The sequence below is a fragment of the Gopherus flavomarginatus genome, chromosome 1, assembly GCF_025201925.1.
Source record: "Gopherus flavomarginatus isolate rGopFla2 chromosome 1, rGopFla2.mat.asm, whole genome shotgun sequence".
In the NCBI taxonomy this organism is placed as follows: domain Eukaryota; kingdom Metazoa; phylum Chordata; order Testudines; family Testudinidae; genus Gopherus; species Gopherus flavomarginatus.
In genome coordinates this window covers 84,709,698-84,725,536 of record NC_066617.1, presented here as the reverse complement: position 1 = coordinate 84,725,536, position 15,839 = coordinate 84,709,698, and the positions used below count along the sequence as shown (strand labels likewise).

At 42.3% G+C, this 15,839-nt stretch overlaps 2 protein-coding genes across 6 annotated transcripts in view; both read left to right on the top strand.

Annotated features, from left to right (window-relative positions):
* Positions 1–2,400: 2,400 nt before the first annotated feature.
* The window catches only part of POC1B (POC1 centriolar protein B), a 166,756-nt gene continuing 153,317 nt past the window's right edge, over positions 2,401–15,839 (top strand). For all 5 annotated transcript variants that reach the window (XM_050935602.1, XM_050935600.1, XM_050935599.1 and 2 more), the window contains exons 1-4: positions 2,401–2,497; positions 3,627–3,711; positions 14,087–14,258; positions 15,111–15,290. In XM_050935602.1, the coding sequence (XP_050791559.1) occupies positions 2,483–2,497; positions 3,627–3,711; positions 14,087–14,258; positions 15,111–15,290 (452 nt within the window). In that variant the 5' untranslated portion in view covers positions 2,401–2,482. The remainder of the gene's footprint in view (positions 2,498–3,626; positions 3,712–14,086; positions 14,259–15,110; positions 15,291–15,839) is intronic.
* Positions 3,718–9,073, top strand: GALNT4 (polypeptide N-acetylgalactosaminyltransferase 4). Its single transcript, XM_050935530.1, has one exon. The coding sequence runs from the start codon at positions 4,470–4,472 to the stop codon at positions 6,219–6,221; it is 1,752 nt and encodes a 583-aa protein (XP_050791487.1). The 5' UTR covers positions 3,718–4,469; the 3' UTR covers positions 6,222–9,073.

Below are 15,839 nucleotides of genomic sequence, written 5' to 3'. Positions count from 1 at the left end.
GGGGAGGGCAGACAGAGGCAAGCCAAGAGACAGTGCTGCTGCCTCAAGCCTACTGAGATACTTTGCTAATCACTAGCCTGCATGCAGGGTGGTGGTGAAGTTCTGAGAGGCACAGTGTTTGCCTACGTTTACCCATAACTACAATAGAGTTTGTTAGTCTACTCACTTTTTTTTTTACCACTACACCACTGGTGAGGCCTGCAACAGCCACTCTCCTCTGCTACTTCTTTTCCTTTCTCTGTAGTCATCTGAAATTTAGGAGGTGAGAGGACAGATCCCCATTGCTGAGCAGTAGAATACAATTTCCCAGTTCTCGAGAAGGAACACTCTTCCCTCTACTCCTAAGGACCCCTACCTCTGCTTCCTAGTCATATTCATAGCTTCCAAGTTTTATACAGATCCATGTAACATTTTATGTAAATTAGCTCATGAAATAATTTACACATGACTGTAAACTTCAGCTTAAGGCCAATAAACCTTGCAGTGGGCAGAGAATGGGATAAGACATGGAGTTGCACAAAACTTGGCAGGTGGGTGGAGGGCTGGAGGCTAAAGGGTGTATGGGGAGAAGGTGAAGGGAGAATTGTTAAGGGACAATGCCTAGACTACTAGCTTTGATTTTTGCCTCCCTTTTAGCCACCTTACAAAAGTGCTTTGGACTAGGACAGGAAAAGGCCTGTGATCCCAGGTAATCAAAAGAACTCTGGTAGATTTAAAAGGGAACATTCAACCAAGGGTAGCTGTTTAGGGGAAACAGACTGAGACATGTGACACTCCACTAAGAAGTTAGTCCTGCCTAGGATACAATCAGGGGATGAGACCGAAGCCTGTAGGTAAGATCAATAGTCTACACGTCTTCTTAAAATCCTGTTTTAAATGTTAACTGCTTTGTTCCTACTATGAAAATAAATAATAATCTGGTTTTAAGAAGGCTCTCTCATTGTATACAACCAACTACAGCCTCCCTAAGGGAAGAACTGTGCAGGTACCTAAACACTGTCAGTCCTGTAGGGAAAGTCTGGTTTATAGACCAGGCTTTGAGCTACAGTACACTGTGGGGATGCACTCAGAGGCCAGAAGTGCAGCTAGTCCTATAACTATGACACCAAGATGTTTAAAAGTGACTGAGTTTTAGTATCCAACTTGGGACATCTTTTAAAGGAGCCATTTTCAAAGGAGAGGTGATCAGTCTAGATTAGACGCGATATATCGATCCCCGAGCAATCGATTTTAACCCGCCAATACGGGGAGGTAGTCTGGACGTGGCCTTTGATGATTTATATGCCCTCCTCTATTACTGTAATTTCTGATCACAGTCTTTGAAATATTGATGTTATACAGTGTAAATTAAAACAAGTAACCTGATTTAAAATATTTAGATTCTGCATCACTGATTTCTTCTACAATGGGAAACGAACCTGCAAGCCCCTGAAATCTGCTACTGCGCAGTAGATTCCCTAACTATGTGGAGTTCATTCAGCATCATACTTCTTCAGGTAGTTTTGGCAGAATTCATTTTTTTTTATTTTATGCATTTTTTTTAAAATGAATTAAATTTTCACAGTTGTGGGAAATTATGGGGGAAGACAGTGAGATTTTAAAAGTCAGAGCTTTATAACTGTTAAAACAGCACCTCTCAATACCATCTGTTAAAATATACAAAGTGAATAGCCTTCAATTAAACTCTTGTTTTCAAGCAGCATTTTGCTGACTTTGCCTGTCCTACGTTTTGAGTGGTGCAGATGAACATCTTTTTCCAACCCTGTGTGTGAAATTTAAATTCCTTGACATTTGCCACACAAATCTCATCCAAGACTGGCTACGAAACCACGGCCCAGCCCCGCAGGCGAGAGCCTTTCCCCGCCCCCAAACCCCCCTCCACAATATGGCTATAGCATGGCTGGGGGGGGGGGGGGGCGGCTTGAGTCTTAAGGCATTAGCAAGGAAGGTGGTATTCCCACCCCCCATAGCTGGCTCCGCCAGGTGATTCCCCCACCCCGGCCTATCAGCTCGGCCCGCTCCTCCCCCGGGCGGCGGGTCAGCAGCGGAAGCACCGTTGCGCGTTCCATGCCGCTGGGCTCGTGCTGCTGAAGCAGAGGAGGCCGCCCAGCAACGGGGGCGGGGACAGGCCAGACGCAGAGCTCGCGCGGAGCTTTGCGGCTAGAGCTGGAGAGCGCGTGTCTGTCTGGGGGCGTGGTCCGGGGGAGGGGACAGCGCAGGACATGGACGCTCCCGGTAACTAAGCAACTGTCTCTTTGAGGGCGAGTCGAGTGCCTATCGCATGGATGCGGCTCTATGCTCGGCGCCGCGCTCACGGTTGGGAGGGGCCCGCAGCTAGGCAGGGGCTGCCGATGGGGTCGAATTCGGGGCTCTGCTAGTCGGGTCTGGAGCGCGGGGGGTTTAACTGGGCCACGGCGCCGCTGCTGGTGTTTCAGGGCAGGGGAGCGCGGCGCCTGGAGCGGGCGCGCCGGGCCCCTGTCCCATGGCGTCCGTGCTGGTAAGGAAGCGGGCGGGTGGGTCTGGGGAGACGCTGCCCGCCGAGCCCCGCTCCTGCGGCAGAGGGAAGGGAGGGAGCTGGCAGCTCTGCTGTGCGCGCTGGGAGGAGCCTGTCCCGGGCAGCCGCCCGCCAGGCCCCGAACGGATGAGCGTGTCTCCAGCTGGGCACCAGGCGACGGTTGCGCCTCCTGGCCCTGCCCGATGCGCTGCCCCTTCTCCACCAGGACCCACTTGTCTCGGGCCGAGCTCTGGGTTCAAGTTGCCCCCCGGGGCGTGCGAGCCATGTTACCCGGCCCCCCGCCGCTCCCAGGGGAGGCGACAAGCCCCGCTAGTGCCCCTCTACTCCTACTGCTACCGCTAAGGGCAGCGCTCAGCTGTCACGGTGACGGGCGTTTGGGGAGCTGGGCAGATCGGTGATGGACGCTCCTCAGTGAGCGAGCTGGCCAACATGGAGCCTATAAGGAACGGGGAAAAGTCTGTCACAGCTCGCTCTGCCAATGGAAAACCCCTGCCCTTGAAACAGGGAGGGCGGGGGGCGTCCAACAGCTGTTCAAGGGTTCTCGTTTGCGGTAACCAAATCAAAACACATTGAAAACGCCCTCTCACTTTGATTTGTCAGAGGAGAGTTACAGTCCCTTAAAGGGGAGTAGGAGGGTGGCCTTGCATATATCAGTCCTGTTTGTTGCAGGGCATTTTACTACCATCCAGGGCCAGAATCCACATGGGCGGCGAGTTGTTGCTCGGGAACATCAGTACTACAGGGACATTCTGTAGGGCCTGTCTTCTCGGGATTTTTCTCCATGTCAACATCTAGAGACCAGCACTTATGCCTGGGCCTCTTGGCTGTCACCGCACTTCTCAGAGTAATGCAACCTTGAGCAGCGTTCTAGCTTTTAGGATGCTTTGCAGTACTCTCCTTCCCCACTGTTGTTATAATGGAAAGAAGTTTTATTCTGGGCTAACGCGCTGCTGCTTTCCTAGAATCTATAAACTGTATCTGAGAGAAGCTTCCTCCTTTCAATATTGATCTTGGTGTGATCTTAACATGGCGAGTTCCGGGTTGACACAGAGAACAACAATCAGGTGGTGACTCAAAACCGAGTTCTCAGATATTACAACTTCTTCTCCAGGAGGATCCTATCTTAATTCGTCCCTTTAAAGGCCACAAAGCTGCAGTCACCGGCGTTGACTTCAGCCCGACCACCACGGCACTTGGTGAGTTTGTTACCTTTGGTAGCGCGTTAGCGTGCCAGTTTGTGCTGAACGCTTCGTGTAGGATCCAGACGCCCAGCTCCTGCAACGGGACTGTACTCAATGGGGAGGGAGGGTACAGTGCCCCTGGAGCGCACGGAGGAGGAGGAGCGATAGGATGACTACAGGTGGGTGGCCCCTACAGGTTGTCGCTTGGCCCGGAGGCGGTGTTTGCTCTCTGGGATGAGCGAGGAAAGTTGCTCAGCGGCTTCCGGAGAAGCGTGTTTGTGTGGCTGCTGGGCTAGCTCCGGCCCCCGTCGGGTGGGGCTGGCGGAGGCGGGGCTGGCTCACAGGATAGGAGGGGGAGGCGTTTTTCTGGGTCGGACGGGCCAAGGGCTCCCTGCTCCTTTCTTAAGCGACAACTTTTTGAGCAAACCACAAGGCGGAGGGAGAGTGCGCGAGGGAGGGGTTTGTCCCGGGACAGGGAGGAGGAAGTAAAGCGTGAGAGAGCTGGGGCGGGGGCGCGCTGCACAGGAGGCGGGGAGCGGGCAGGGGGAGGGACGCTGCTTCCTTGTTTTTTTTTGGCTGCTCCGCATCCCCGCTCCGGACTCTATATCCGGGAAGAAGAGGACTTGTTGCAACCCTCCCACCCCAGTCCCCAGCACCCTGAGCCCGGAACTGCTGCCCGCCCGCCCGCGGCTCCTGGCCGTGCTAGGAAGGGGCAGAGCGCTGCAAGAACTTATAGCTCTCCCGTCTGCCCGCGGCTGGTTTAATCGCGAGCAATGAGGATCCGTCTGGCCAGAAGATGGACTTGGCTTGGCAGAAGCTGCCTGTTGCTTGGCCTCTTGATGGTTGCCTACTTCGTAGTGGAGCTGTCTGTTTCTACCTTCCATGCCTCCTCCACCGGAGACAGCGTCACCAATGGGAGATGGGAGAGACACTTTTCTGACAGAGCAGAAAAAGCAGAGGATTTGGCTCGTCCAGTTTATGAAAAATCCCGTCCTGATTCTTCTGCGCCAGGAGAATGGGGTAAGGCCGCTCGTCCACAGTTGTCTCCTGAGGAAAAGAAACTTGAAGAAGAGCTGATTGAAAAATATGCAATTAATATTTATTTGAGTGACAAAATATCTCTACATCGTCACATACAGGACAATCGAATGTATGAATGTAAAGCCAAATCTTACAACTATAGAAAACTCCCAACTACATCCGTTATAATTGCTTTCTATAATGAAGCTTGGTCAACCTTACTGCGGACAGTTCACAGCGTTCTTGAAACATCTCCTGCAGTACTTCTAAAAGAAATTATACTAGTGGATGACTTGAGCGATAAAATATATCTGAAGGCTGAACTTGAAAAGTACATTAGTAACCTGAAAAGAGTTCGTTTGATAAGAACCAGCAAACGAGAAGGACTGGTTCGTGCACGCTTAATTGGAGCTACTTTTGCTACTGGTGATGTCCTTACATTCCTAGATTGTCATTGTGAGTGTAACTCCGGTTGGCTGGAACCACTTTTAGAGAGGATTGCTGAGAACGAGACTGTGATCATTTGTCCTGTTATAGATACCATTGACTGGAATACATTTGAATTCTACATGCAGACGGGTGAGCCCATGATTGGGGGATTTGACTGGCGATTGACATTTCAGTGGCATTCTGTGCCTGAACATGAACGTCAAAGATGGAAATCTAAAACTGACCCTATTAGATCCCCAACTATGGCTGGTGGGCTATTTGCAGTTAGTAAGAAGTATTTTGAGTATCTTGGTACATATGACACAGGGATGGATGTCTGGGGTGGGGAGAATTTAGAACTATCATTCAGGGTGTGGCAATGTGGTGGCACGTTGGAGATCCATCCTTGTTCCCATGTAGGCCATGTGTTTCCAAAGCGGGCTCCATATGCGAGGCCAAATTTCCTTCAGAACACTGCACGTGCTGCTGAAGTGTGGATGGATGAGTATAAAGAACATTTTTACAATAGAAATCCTCCAGCAAGAAAAGAAAATTACGGTGATATTTCTGAAAGAAAGCTACTAAGAGAGCGTTTGAAATGTAAGAATTTTGACTGGTATTTGAAAAATATTTTTTCCAGCTTACATGTACCAGAGGATCGTCCGGGCTGGCATGGAGCTATCCACAGTATGGGAATATCATCAGAATGTTTAGACTACAATTCACCTGAACATAATCCTACTGGGACTCATGTCTCTCTCTTTGGATGTCATGGTCAAGGAGGCAATCAGTTCTTTGAATATACATCGAGTAAAGAAATTAGGTTTAACTCTGTGACTGAACTATGTGCTGAAGTGCCTGAACAAAAGGATTTCATTGGCATGAGGAGCTGCCCAAAAGAGAGCTCCCCTATCCCAGAAAATATCATATGGCATTTTAAAGAGGATGGGACTATTTATCATCCTCATTCAGGAAAGTGCCTTAGTGCTTATCGTACTTCTGAGGGTCGGCCTGATGTGCAAATGAGGACTTGTAATGCTGCAGATAAAAATCAAATTTGGAAGTTTGAGAAATAAAAAAGCCACTGATGATAGTTATTATCTGAAGAACTTCAGCGTAAATTAGTGGCTGGCTGTGCTTTGGTACATGGATGTCCTCTGAGAGCCTTCCTTATAGTAGTTTAGGAACTGAATCTCTTAATGCTGAAGTGTACGAAAGTGGGTTGGCAAATACTGGGAATTTAATATTTAAAAGTGCCTTTTTGTACTGACTTAAGGTTTTTATTTTTGTAGAGGTTTGATTCATTATTTCTTGCATTTCAGTTTATATTTTAGTTTTAGGAAGAGCATGACCTGTTTTAGACCTGAAGAGTTCTTACATCAAATGAAAGAAAATCTATGTTACTTCAGTATTAAGGTTAAGAATTTAAAACTACAGAAGTTAAGGTTCTCACAGCAGTGTTTACTTAGCTATATTGCAGATATTCACAGAATAAATAATACAGTAGTACGTGGCTGAGTTAACATTGGTGTGGGAAGTCGAACCTTAATCCTTAGTACGTTGTATAATCATCCAGGCATTTATTGGGGATCTGCCAACTCCTAAGGGTGTTGAAGAGGTCATATTATTTTGAAAGGAATGAAAGTTTCTATTTTCTAACTACTTGGAAGACGGGAAACATTAGGACTGGCCCTGCTTCATTCCCTAATTCAGTCTTGCCCTAGTTCCTGAAAGCAACTTGATTCTTCAACACCCTCGCCCCGCACCCTAATACTGGAGATAGTGGAACTAGGAAGATGGGCTGGAAGTATGAGAATGTTGGCCCGGTGGAGGTTGGGGGTGGGAAGGGAATGGTTGGAGACAATAGAGTGTGTGTGGTGCATTTATCTTGAATGTGAGAGAGAAAAGGATGGGTCTCATGTTGACATCTGTCTCTCATCTTTGAATTCTCAGAACTAGTATGCACATTCTGAGTCCTCTAAGCATTAGTGAGTACTCAATTTCTGGACACTTGTTTATAGTCTCAACACTATATGTTTACATAATCTTTTGCATTCTTTCTTTTTTTAAATTTATGTAATATTTTATATATCAGTATGTTAGGTGAAGGAAAGAGGTGCTTGTGTAGGTCTTTTCATAATAATATTAAGGCAGTGGTTCTCCACCTATTTACTGTTGCGGGCTGCATATGCAGCTCTCTGTGTTATTTGGGTCATATTCACTCCATATGTATACGGCCTGTGTGAGCCTGAGGATGTCACATGGGCTGCAGCTGTGTGCTGATTGGACCGCAAGCGACCTGCAGGTTGAGAACCATTGCATTAAGGTGTTTGTTTAAATATGTGATCGTAGCTAGGACGTTCAAATAAAGTTTCGTAGGTGTGTGATAATTAGATCGCATATTCCAGAAAAAGTACAATGCCAGTACCAAGTGCGTTGGGGCCTCTACATGATTCTTCAAGGCATTGACTTAAGCTTTGGCAAATCCAGGTTTTTTTTTTGTTTGTTTGGGGGGTGAAGAGGTTTTGATGTTCATTTTGTGCTGTCTAGCAGTAGCCACCAGATACCAAATCTTGATCTGGGACTGACAGCTCTTATTTTCAGATAAAGTCACAAATTAATGACAGGAAGTGAGCAATAAAAAATCTGGGGAAGGTCTAGTGGGATATAGTAGGTGGTGTTGGTTCATTACAACCAGGGCTAGGCAGAAGGGAAAGGAGGTGGCTGTTTGGAGGGAGAAAGTGGGGTCATAAAAGGACTAGGGACTTTCTAGAAATAATGAGACAAGAAGGAAAAGGGTGTGTATTCAGGGGTATTTCTAAGGACTTTTGAAGGATTGGAGAGAGGAAGGGAAAGAAGTGGCCAGCAAGTTGAGGCAAGAGTCTCTGGGGCTGGGCTGAAAGAGGGACTAGATGAGGAAGATTCTGTATTAGGAGTGTAGTGCGAGGCCATAGTAAAAATGATTGCCACTATGTGGCACTGGACATTATAAGTCTTTGTAATTTATTTTAAAATGACTAATTTGAAATCTGATTTGTATAAATTGGTATAGAATAAGGGAATTGTAACATTATATTGATCAGCAAGGCACTCCTTGGCACATTCACCAAACCCGATGTGCCAAGGAATACCTCTGCATTCCTTTGTAAACCTACTGCTTTGAGAGACTACAGCCCATGGCATTCTGAAAGAGCAAGCTTTATATGGTCACATGCATTTGTGAAAGCCTTACCATAAACAAATTTGTTTCAGCATGCACACTTCCAAATGGATTCATGCTTGCATGTGCATCTACCTTGTATGCCAGGCATACTTATTTAGTGAGGGACATGAAGTACTGTGCATGCAGACTATGCAATTTTTATTCAGTTCTAACATTTATTATTTTTATAAAACTAGCAAATATTGTGCTCCTCTTGGAGGACTATTTTGTGAATTGGAAGTTTAAAAATAAGTTGTTGTGCTATCTGAGCAGAAAATAAGAATGAATAAGTTTCTTAAATATTACACTCTTTTCAATGCACTTATAACTGACAAACAATTCAAGAGAATTTTCTTATCTCATATTTCAGCTTTTTTAAACAGAAAAATAAGACTAAGAATGCAACACTTCTGCCCAATCGGAGCAATTTTTATAATATTATAAATATCTGATAATAGGAACTTGGAAATGGCAGTCTCAACCATAAATGAAGCATTGCTACTGTAATCTTTTAATTCTGTGTACAGATTTCTGGAAAATCTGATACTCTGAGAAACAAAGGTATAAATATATCTATTTTTAATTCTATCATAGTTTTATGGGAATTTGGGGGGAAAAATTACTATATGTGGATTTTAAACTACTGATTTTAAATGACGAAACTATGTACATTGATTAAATGTAATTTTTTTTTGAAAACAGTAATAAAAATGATAACTGAACGTAGGTTAGTTGTCTGGCTTTTGTTTTGTTTTTGATCTTTGCCACTTATATTAGTGTCCACTACATTTAGAACAAACTCCAGTATTTTGGCATTTTATAAAGGTTAATAATATTAAACCACTTCTGTTTAATACCCAATGAAGTTTCTGAATTTAAGCAGCCTCGCCATCCCTTTGGCAGAAATTTGTTTATCGTCAAATAGAAACTCCTTAGAAATACTGTTGTATATGTATTTACCACTGTAACTAATGATGAAAGTCTATTTGAAAGAGGCATAGCTGTTTTAATGTCCCCATTTGATTTGAGTATTTAAGTTCATCTACGCTGTAATTCTTGTTTAATTGCATGACTTGGTTACAGCAAGATAACCTTCTGATATAGTTGAGCGTTAAGTAGATGAGACCAAATCATGTGTTTAACTGTCTAACAGTTCTACAAAAGGTCAAACTGTAGCACAGTTCAGTCCTACTAAAGCTTGTTAACAATATCAGCACTGCTGTGGTGTTCTGTGGGGGTTGGAGTTCCATTCTAGATGGAACCTTACTGTCTTTGGTAGACATGTGATCAATATGGCCAATAACTTTTATTCTGAATTTGGCAGTATTGAGGGGTGAGGGAGTAAGTCCAGATGTCTTTATTTACTGCCAAAGAAGTATCCTTGTTTGAGTGCCCTTTTACTAATAATTGCAGCCCAGAAATGTATAAACCTGGTTTTTGCATAGACTATCGTTCCATTGTTTCCTAGAATGTCAGGGTTGGAAGGGACCTCAGGAGGTCATCTAGTCCAGCCCCTTGCTCAAAGCAGGGCTAATCCTCAGACAGATTTTTGCCCCAGATCCCTAAATGACCCCCTCAAGGATTGAACTGACAACCGTGGGTTTAGCAGGCCAATGCTCAAACTACTGAGCTAGTCTTTGATTCAGATGAAGAAAAGCAAAATATGTAGAGAAAAATCTATAGTTAATTTCTATTTCAATTGCCTGTATCATTAGATACTTAAGTAAAACTGTGGTTATAATGTTTTTTGTACACGGACAAGAATTAACAATGTTTTGACATGAGGTTTGTGCATAGTCAAGTTTTTGCCCTGCTAAAACATCATTGTTGTAGTATGGGCGGATACTTAACTAGAACCATGTTCAAACATGAAGGTGTTCACATATCTCCTGTGGACAGTGTATATATCAGACCTGCTCGTGTTATAAACGGTTTTACAAAACTAGTCTATGGACCACCTGGTGTGTTTTAAAGGGTGTAACATGGCAATGTATCCATACCTATATAAAGATCAGACAGCATTATACTAAACTACATTTTCCAGTGTTGATGCATCCATAACACATTACAATTAGGCTTGGTCTGCAATGGCTTGGGACAGCATATTTAGCCTCTGCCTGGGAAGAGCCACGTTTAAACAGGTATTTTAACATTTTATATGAATTTTGTAGAACTTAATGCATTTATAATATCTTATTGAGGGAAAGGAAAACATGGTGCAAAAAGGGAAACAATTTTATAAAAAATTCTGTGAAATACTTTGCTTGGATAACTCAGAGAACCATCTTAAACTGAAATAAAGAAACAGAAGAATTACTTTAAAGGTAATAAATATTAATCACTTATAAAGTGCATTTCTTTACAGATAAAGAATAATTAAAATTTAGTTGCAGCTAATATGGCTTCAACGCCACTGTTGAAGAGAGAAGTTGTTGCTGTTAGCAACATTAACCATAGATGTATTTAAAATAATTATTTTCCACCATATTATGTTCACAAAAGACAAATAAGGAAAGAAATCCTGAAATATCTTAATTTATATTATTGTGCTAAGGTGTTGCAGAGGTTTAAGATCGTGTGAAATCTTATGTAGAAGGTACATCACAGTTAGTCCCAATTCCTGGAAGCAGAAATATTCAGCCTATCTCAGGATCCCATTGAAATTAATGGGACTCAGTTCTCTTTCCAGAATTGGGGCCTTAGTTAGGGTGGAATGAGAGCTTCAGCTCAGAATTTCCTTTCTTTTCATTGTGCTCACGTATATCTTTCTGTGTCTTTTTTTTTTTCTTTTTTTTCAGCTTGATTTAGACCGATACTTATTTGTGGTTATTTAAAAAAATGAGTAAAGCAGTAAAAGGAAGGAGTTAGAATGTAATTTAAAAATGTTTAATGTCTGAAAGCAAGGAAAAGAGCCAGTGCTATGTGATATGCCAGCTTGTGCTCCATGTGATTTGTGGGTTATATTTAGTTTAGGAAGTAGTGGCCTAATAAATAATCTGTCCCATTATTTCAAAGGTGGTGAACTCAAATTCTCTCTCCTACAGCCACCGCCCCCCCCAAAAAAGAGACAAAATATTATCAGAAAGGGCCTACTATAAAATAACTCTCAAAGTTAGAAAAACTTATCACATACCTACTAACCAGACACCCTCCGAAGTAGGGGATCCAGTGATAACACCTTGCCTCAGAGACTACCCTTCTCCTTGGCTTCTGGGGAAAGCGGAGGTTAGATCCATGGAGAGGACTGTGTAGACTCTACTGGGGGGCTCATCATCTTATATACAGCACAAGGCAAGACTAGTACATGTCTCTTAAAATTTAGAGCTCTTTTCCAGATCTCTTGCCTCCTAAATTGCTGCCCTCTCTGGTGCAAGTTGGGCAGAGAAGTATTAACTTCTTCACATCTTCTTCAATTGCAAGGGAGATCCTATTCTCCCATCCCCTCTTTTCCCACTCGCAGTGAGGAAAGGAATTCTTTTTGTTCTCTCCTTTCTTTTTTTTTTCCTTTCTGATTATGCCATCCCCACCCACTACACACCAGTCATTTCCTTGCCTTCCCTGCCTTCCAAGCACTGACAGAGAACTTTACCTAGGGTGACCAGATGTCCTATTTTTTGGGACTCTTTCTTATATAGGTGCCTATTACGCCCCACCCTCATCCCGTTTTTTCACAGTTGCTGTCTGGTAACCCTAACCTTACCAGACTAGTCATTTTCACTCAGCTGCTCAGAAACTTCCAGGCAAAGTGTGGAAAACATTTTGCTTAAAAAGTTAAACACATCATTATACAGAATTATGTCCAGTATATGATCAGCTGTTCTGACTGCAAAGGCAAACAAATATGTTCCAGTGCTTGCTGTTGTTTAACCAACAGCCTCAGTTTCCCATTAAATTCACATAAACTCAAAGAATGTGCAAAATGTTCAAACTTGAGTGCTTAGATTGTTATACCAATATAATAAAAACCAGCAGGATCTTATTAAGAGGGATAAGGCAAAAATGCCACATTTATTGTAAATATAATAGTAAAGCAAAAGACAAAAGTAAACAACATTGTTTGACCAATTCCTATTACTACTTATTCCACCCACACACACACACACATTTTTTTTCACACAATCATTCATTCAAGTTCTGTATAGGTGTTATAGTTACCAGCCTAGAAGTTGCTCATGCCAAGTTACTGGCCAGGTATCTTGGTCCAGAGGATGGAGTCGAGTTTGTGTCAGATGCACCTGATGCTCCTGGATGTTGGCAGCACAACCAGACCCTCGAAGTCCTCAGTCTTTGGAGTTCATTCGTATAGGAATTAATTCCTATGTTAGTCAATGAGAGCTGTTTCATCCTGCTGTTGCTGACTCAGTCAGCAGATGGCACATTCCTGGTGGCTCCACATTGTCTAAAGTGGCACATTCCTGGTGGATTCACACTGTCCAACGTTTGTGTTTCTCGTCCTTCCAGGTGATGGGGTGGATCCCAGTTTACCCTCCGGGGGTTGTCTGGTGGTTCACTTGATACATTCTTCGGCCGATGGATACTCCCTTTCTAGGCAGGCACCTGCCTAACCATTCATGCACATCAAGCATTCATCACCATACATTCCATGTTTTAACCATATTTTAATTTATTGTCTCTACCACTTTCAGGGTGTGTGTTAATTCATATGAGACCCTGGTCCTGTAATCACAGAGGGTGGGGGTCTGTTTGTTTACATTGTATCAATTACAGCTTAAGGCTAGCATAGTGTTTTCGTCAAGAACAATGTCAATTAACTTGTTTGTAAGTTTTACGTAGTAATAGAGTATCTTTCACAGGGCAGATACAATTAATGTTTTCTGCAGACAGGAGCTTACAAGTTTTAACAGAAGAACTAAAAGATTTTTGTACTTGGTGAAACTGGGGGGTCACTGTCACTTGGGGGAATCACTGTTAGTACCTTTTTTAATATCCCTACAAGATACCTAATTACTTTTATGGACACCTATATTCCAATTTAGGTGACTGAAACAGATATTAGGCTTGGAATTTTCAAGTACAGCTTTAGCACAAGCCTACCTCTGTGGAGTTAGGCCAACACTTAGCGCTTTTTGAAAATCCCACAGCAGAGACGGAACTTTAGGCACCCATCTGTGAAAATGTGGCTCATTTCACCACTATGACTTTAAATAGCTGTAGATAGAAAAGGCAATATTTGCTTGCCTCTTACCAGATGTTTTAAATTTTGTTCGGTATTGTCAAACCTGTGTTATAATTATTAGAATATTTACAGTATTTTCATCTTCAAAGTGCTTTGCAAACTAATTGGCTCAATACACCTCAAAAATAATGTCCTTCCTTATTTTACAGAGGAGAAAATTTTTATAGTGACTTGTCTGAAGTCACAGAGAGCCAACATTAGTGTCAAAATTTCTGTTTAGGAGTTCCTGGCTGGCTCCCAGAGTTTGTACTAGGGCCACTAGACCAAACCTTTCTCTCGAAACATTAAATAGATAATAAATTCAATGGCATTGACAAAATCCACGTTCATTGTTTTTGTAAGCATTTTGTGTCATTTGACTTCCATATTAAAAATTAAAAGATTGTTAATGATAGTGGAATTTAAGGTACTGTCACCAGTTAAGTATGTAGCTATAATACATGTATATTTTAAATTTGAGTAATTATTGGAGTTCTTATTATTTCAAGTAATGTAGTTGCTTGCTTTTAACAGAAAATAGCTTTCAAATTATTTCTTGCCAGCCTCATCATCTTTGGATAGGTTTCTTATGATATGGAATTTGAAGCCACAGTCTAGAGCTTTCAGATTTGTGGGTCATGTAGAAGCTGTGACCAGTGTACAATTTTCACCAGATGGGCACCTCATGGCATCTGCTTCTCAGGATCGGACTGTTAGACTATGGATTCCCTGTATGTGAGTATAACTGAAGTGTATTGGTTATATATTTTGATACTGTAATACCAATATAGGAGAAACTTCAGATCTGTAGATTATTGCCCCCTTCCCACATCAGGTGGACTTAAGGGATAATGGGAGTCTGCTGGCAGCTGGAAGCAAGGTTCTTTATTCTCCTTGGTTCCTCTGCAGTTCTATAAGAGTACAGAAATTAGGAGGCCTTAGCTCAAGGCAAGCAAGCATGAGTGGGTGGCAGGAAGAGGAAGGCCTAAAATACATGAGGCAGTGTTTCTTTCAAACTCAAAGGATACATTTACTTAAATGGGAGTTGTGTGGCTAAAATTCTGTGCAACCATTTGCAATTTGGGGGGTAAATGATGAAGGAAGCTAAGACAACACAGCAACTTTTATTCATTCAATCAAAATTTGTCTGTTCCTCTAGAGAAAAACGGTAGTGATTACGAACAAAAAATATTGTAAAGCCATTATACAGGATAGAGGCTTTTACGTTCACTCTTAAGATTGTTAGATTATTACAGTATATTAAAATACTTTTATTTCATTAATTACATATTCTGAACTAAGTAGCAAGGCAAATGCTGGCAAGGCAAAGTACTTTTATATTTTAGAGTTAGTCTTCTAGATAAATAAACTTCTGCTAGATTAGAAAACCTTTTTTTTTTTCAAAATGTCTGTGTGGCTTTGTCTAAAGCCCATAATCAGGTTTTACCAAGAGAGATTGTTCTTGTGTATAGGTATATTCAGGGAGGAATAGATTAATTTTGATCTTTTAATCAGTGTCAGATTATTATTGAGTTTTTCATCCTCTACAAGGTTAATATTGTGTAAAATGTTAACATATATTTTCAGTCATGGAGAATCTACAGCCCTGAAAGCCCATACTGCACCTGTCCGTAGTGTGAACTTCTCACATGATAGCCAGTTCCTAGTTACAGCATCCAATGACAAATCAATAAAAGTATGGAGTGTCCACCACCAGCGCCTTTTGTTTTCCTTATCCCAGCACACACACTGGGTTCGCTGTGCCAAGTGAGTGTTGTATTGTGTTCTTTCATAGTGAGTTTGTAAAGGATGAGCATTATATGCCAATTTCCTTGTTTAGAATGTCAAGGCATTTTATTTTCCAGAGGCTGACCAAGCATGCAGAAAAATGTGTAAATGGTAGAAAGCTGTTAAATGTGAATCATGTATCCTCAGGTATATTATTAAAATGATATAAGTTTAGTGCTATAGGCCCAGATTTTTAAAGGTACTTGGGTGTAGCTGAGCTCAGCGTAGAATGCCTAACTGATTTAGAAGCCAAAATCCCCTAGCCAATTGCTGGAGTTTGGGCTTCTAAGTTCCTAAATCCCCTTTGAAAATGAAATTCAGCCTCCTAAATCAGTTATGCTTTGTACATCGAGCGCAGCATGCCTAAATACCTTTATATATCTAGGCTATAATACATAAATGTATCTAGTTGTTTACTTATCACTGTACACAAAAAAAAATTGGAAAAAAAATAGATGTGGGAATTTTTTTGAAGAAAAAGTAAGACATATTTTTATCCTGTTTTTCCTATATTTTGTAATTGTGTTT

Excerpts from the sequence above, each read along its gene's own strand:
- GALNT4 (XM_050935530.1), top strand. The coding sequence starts at position 4,470 with ATGAGGATCCGTCTGGCCAGAAGATGGACTTGGCTTGGCAGAAGCTGC.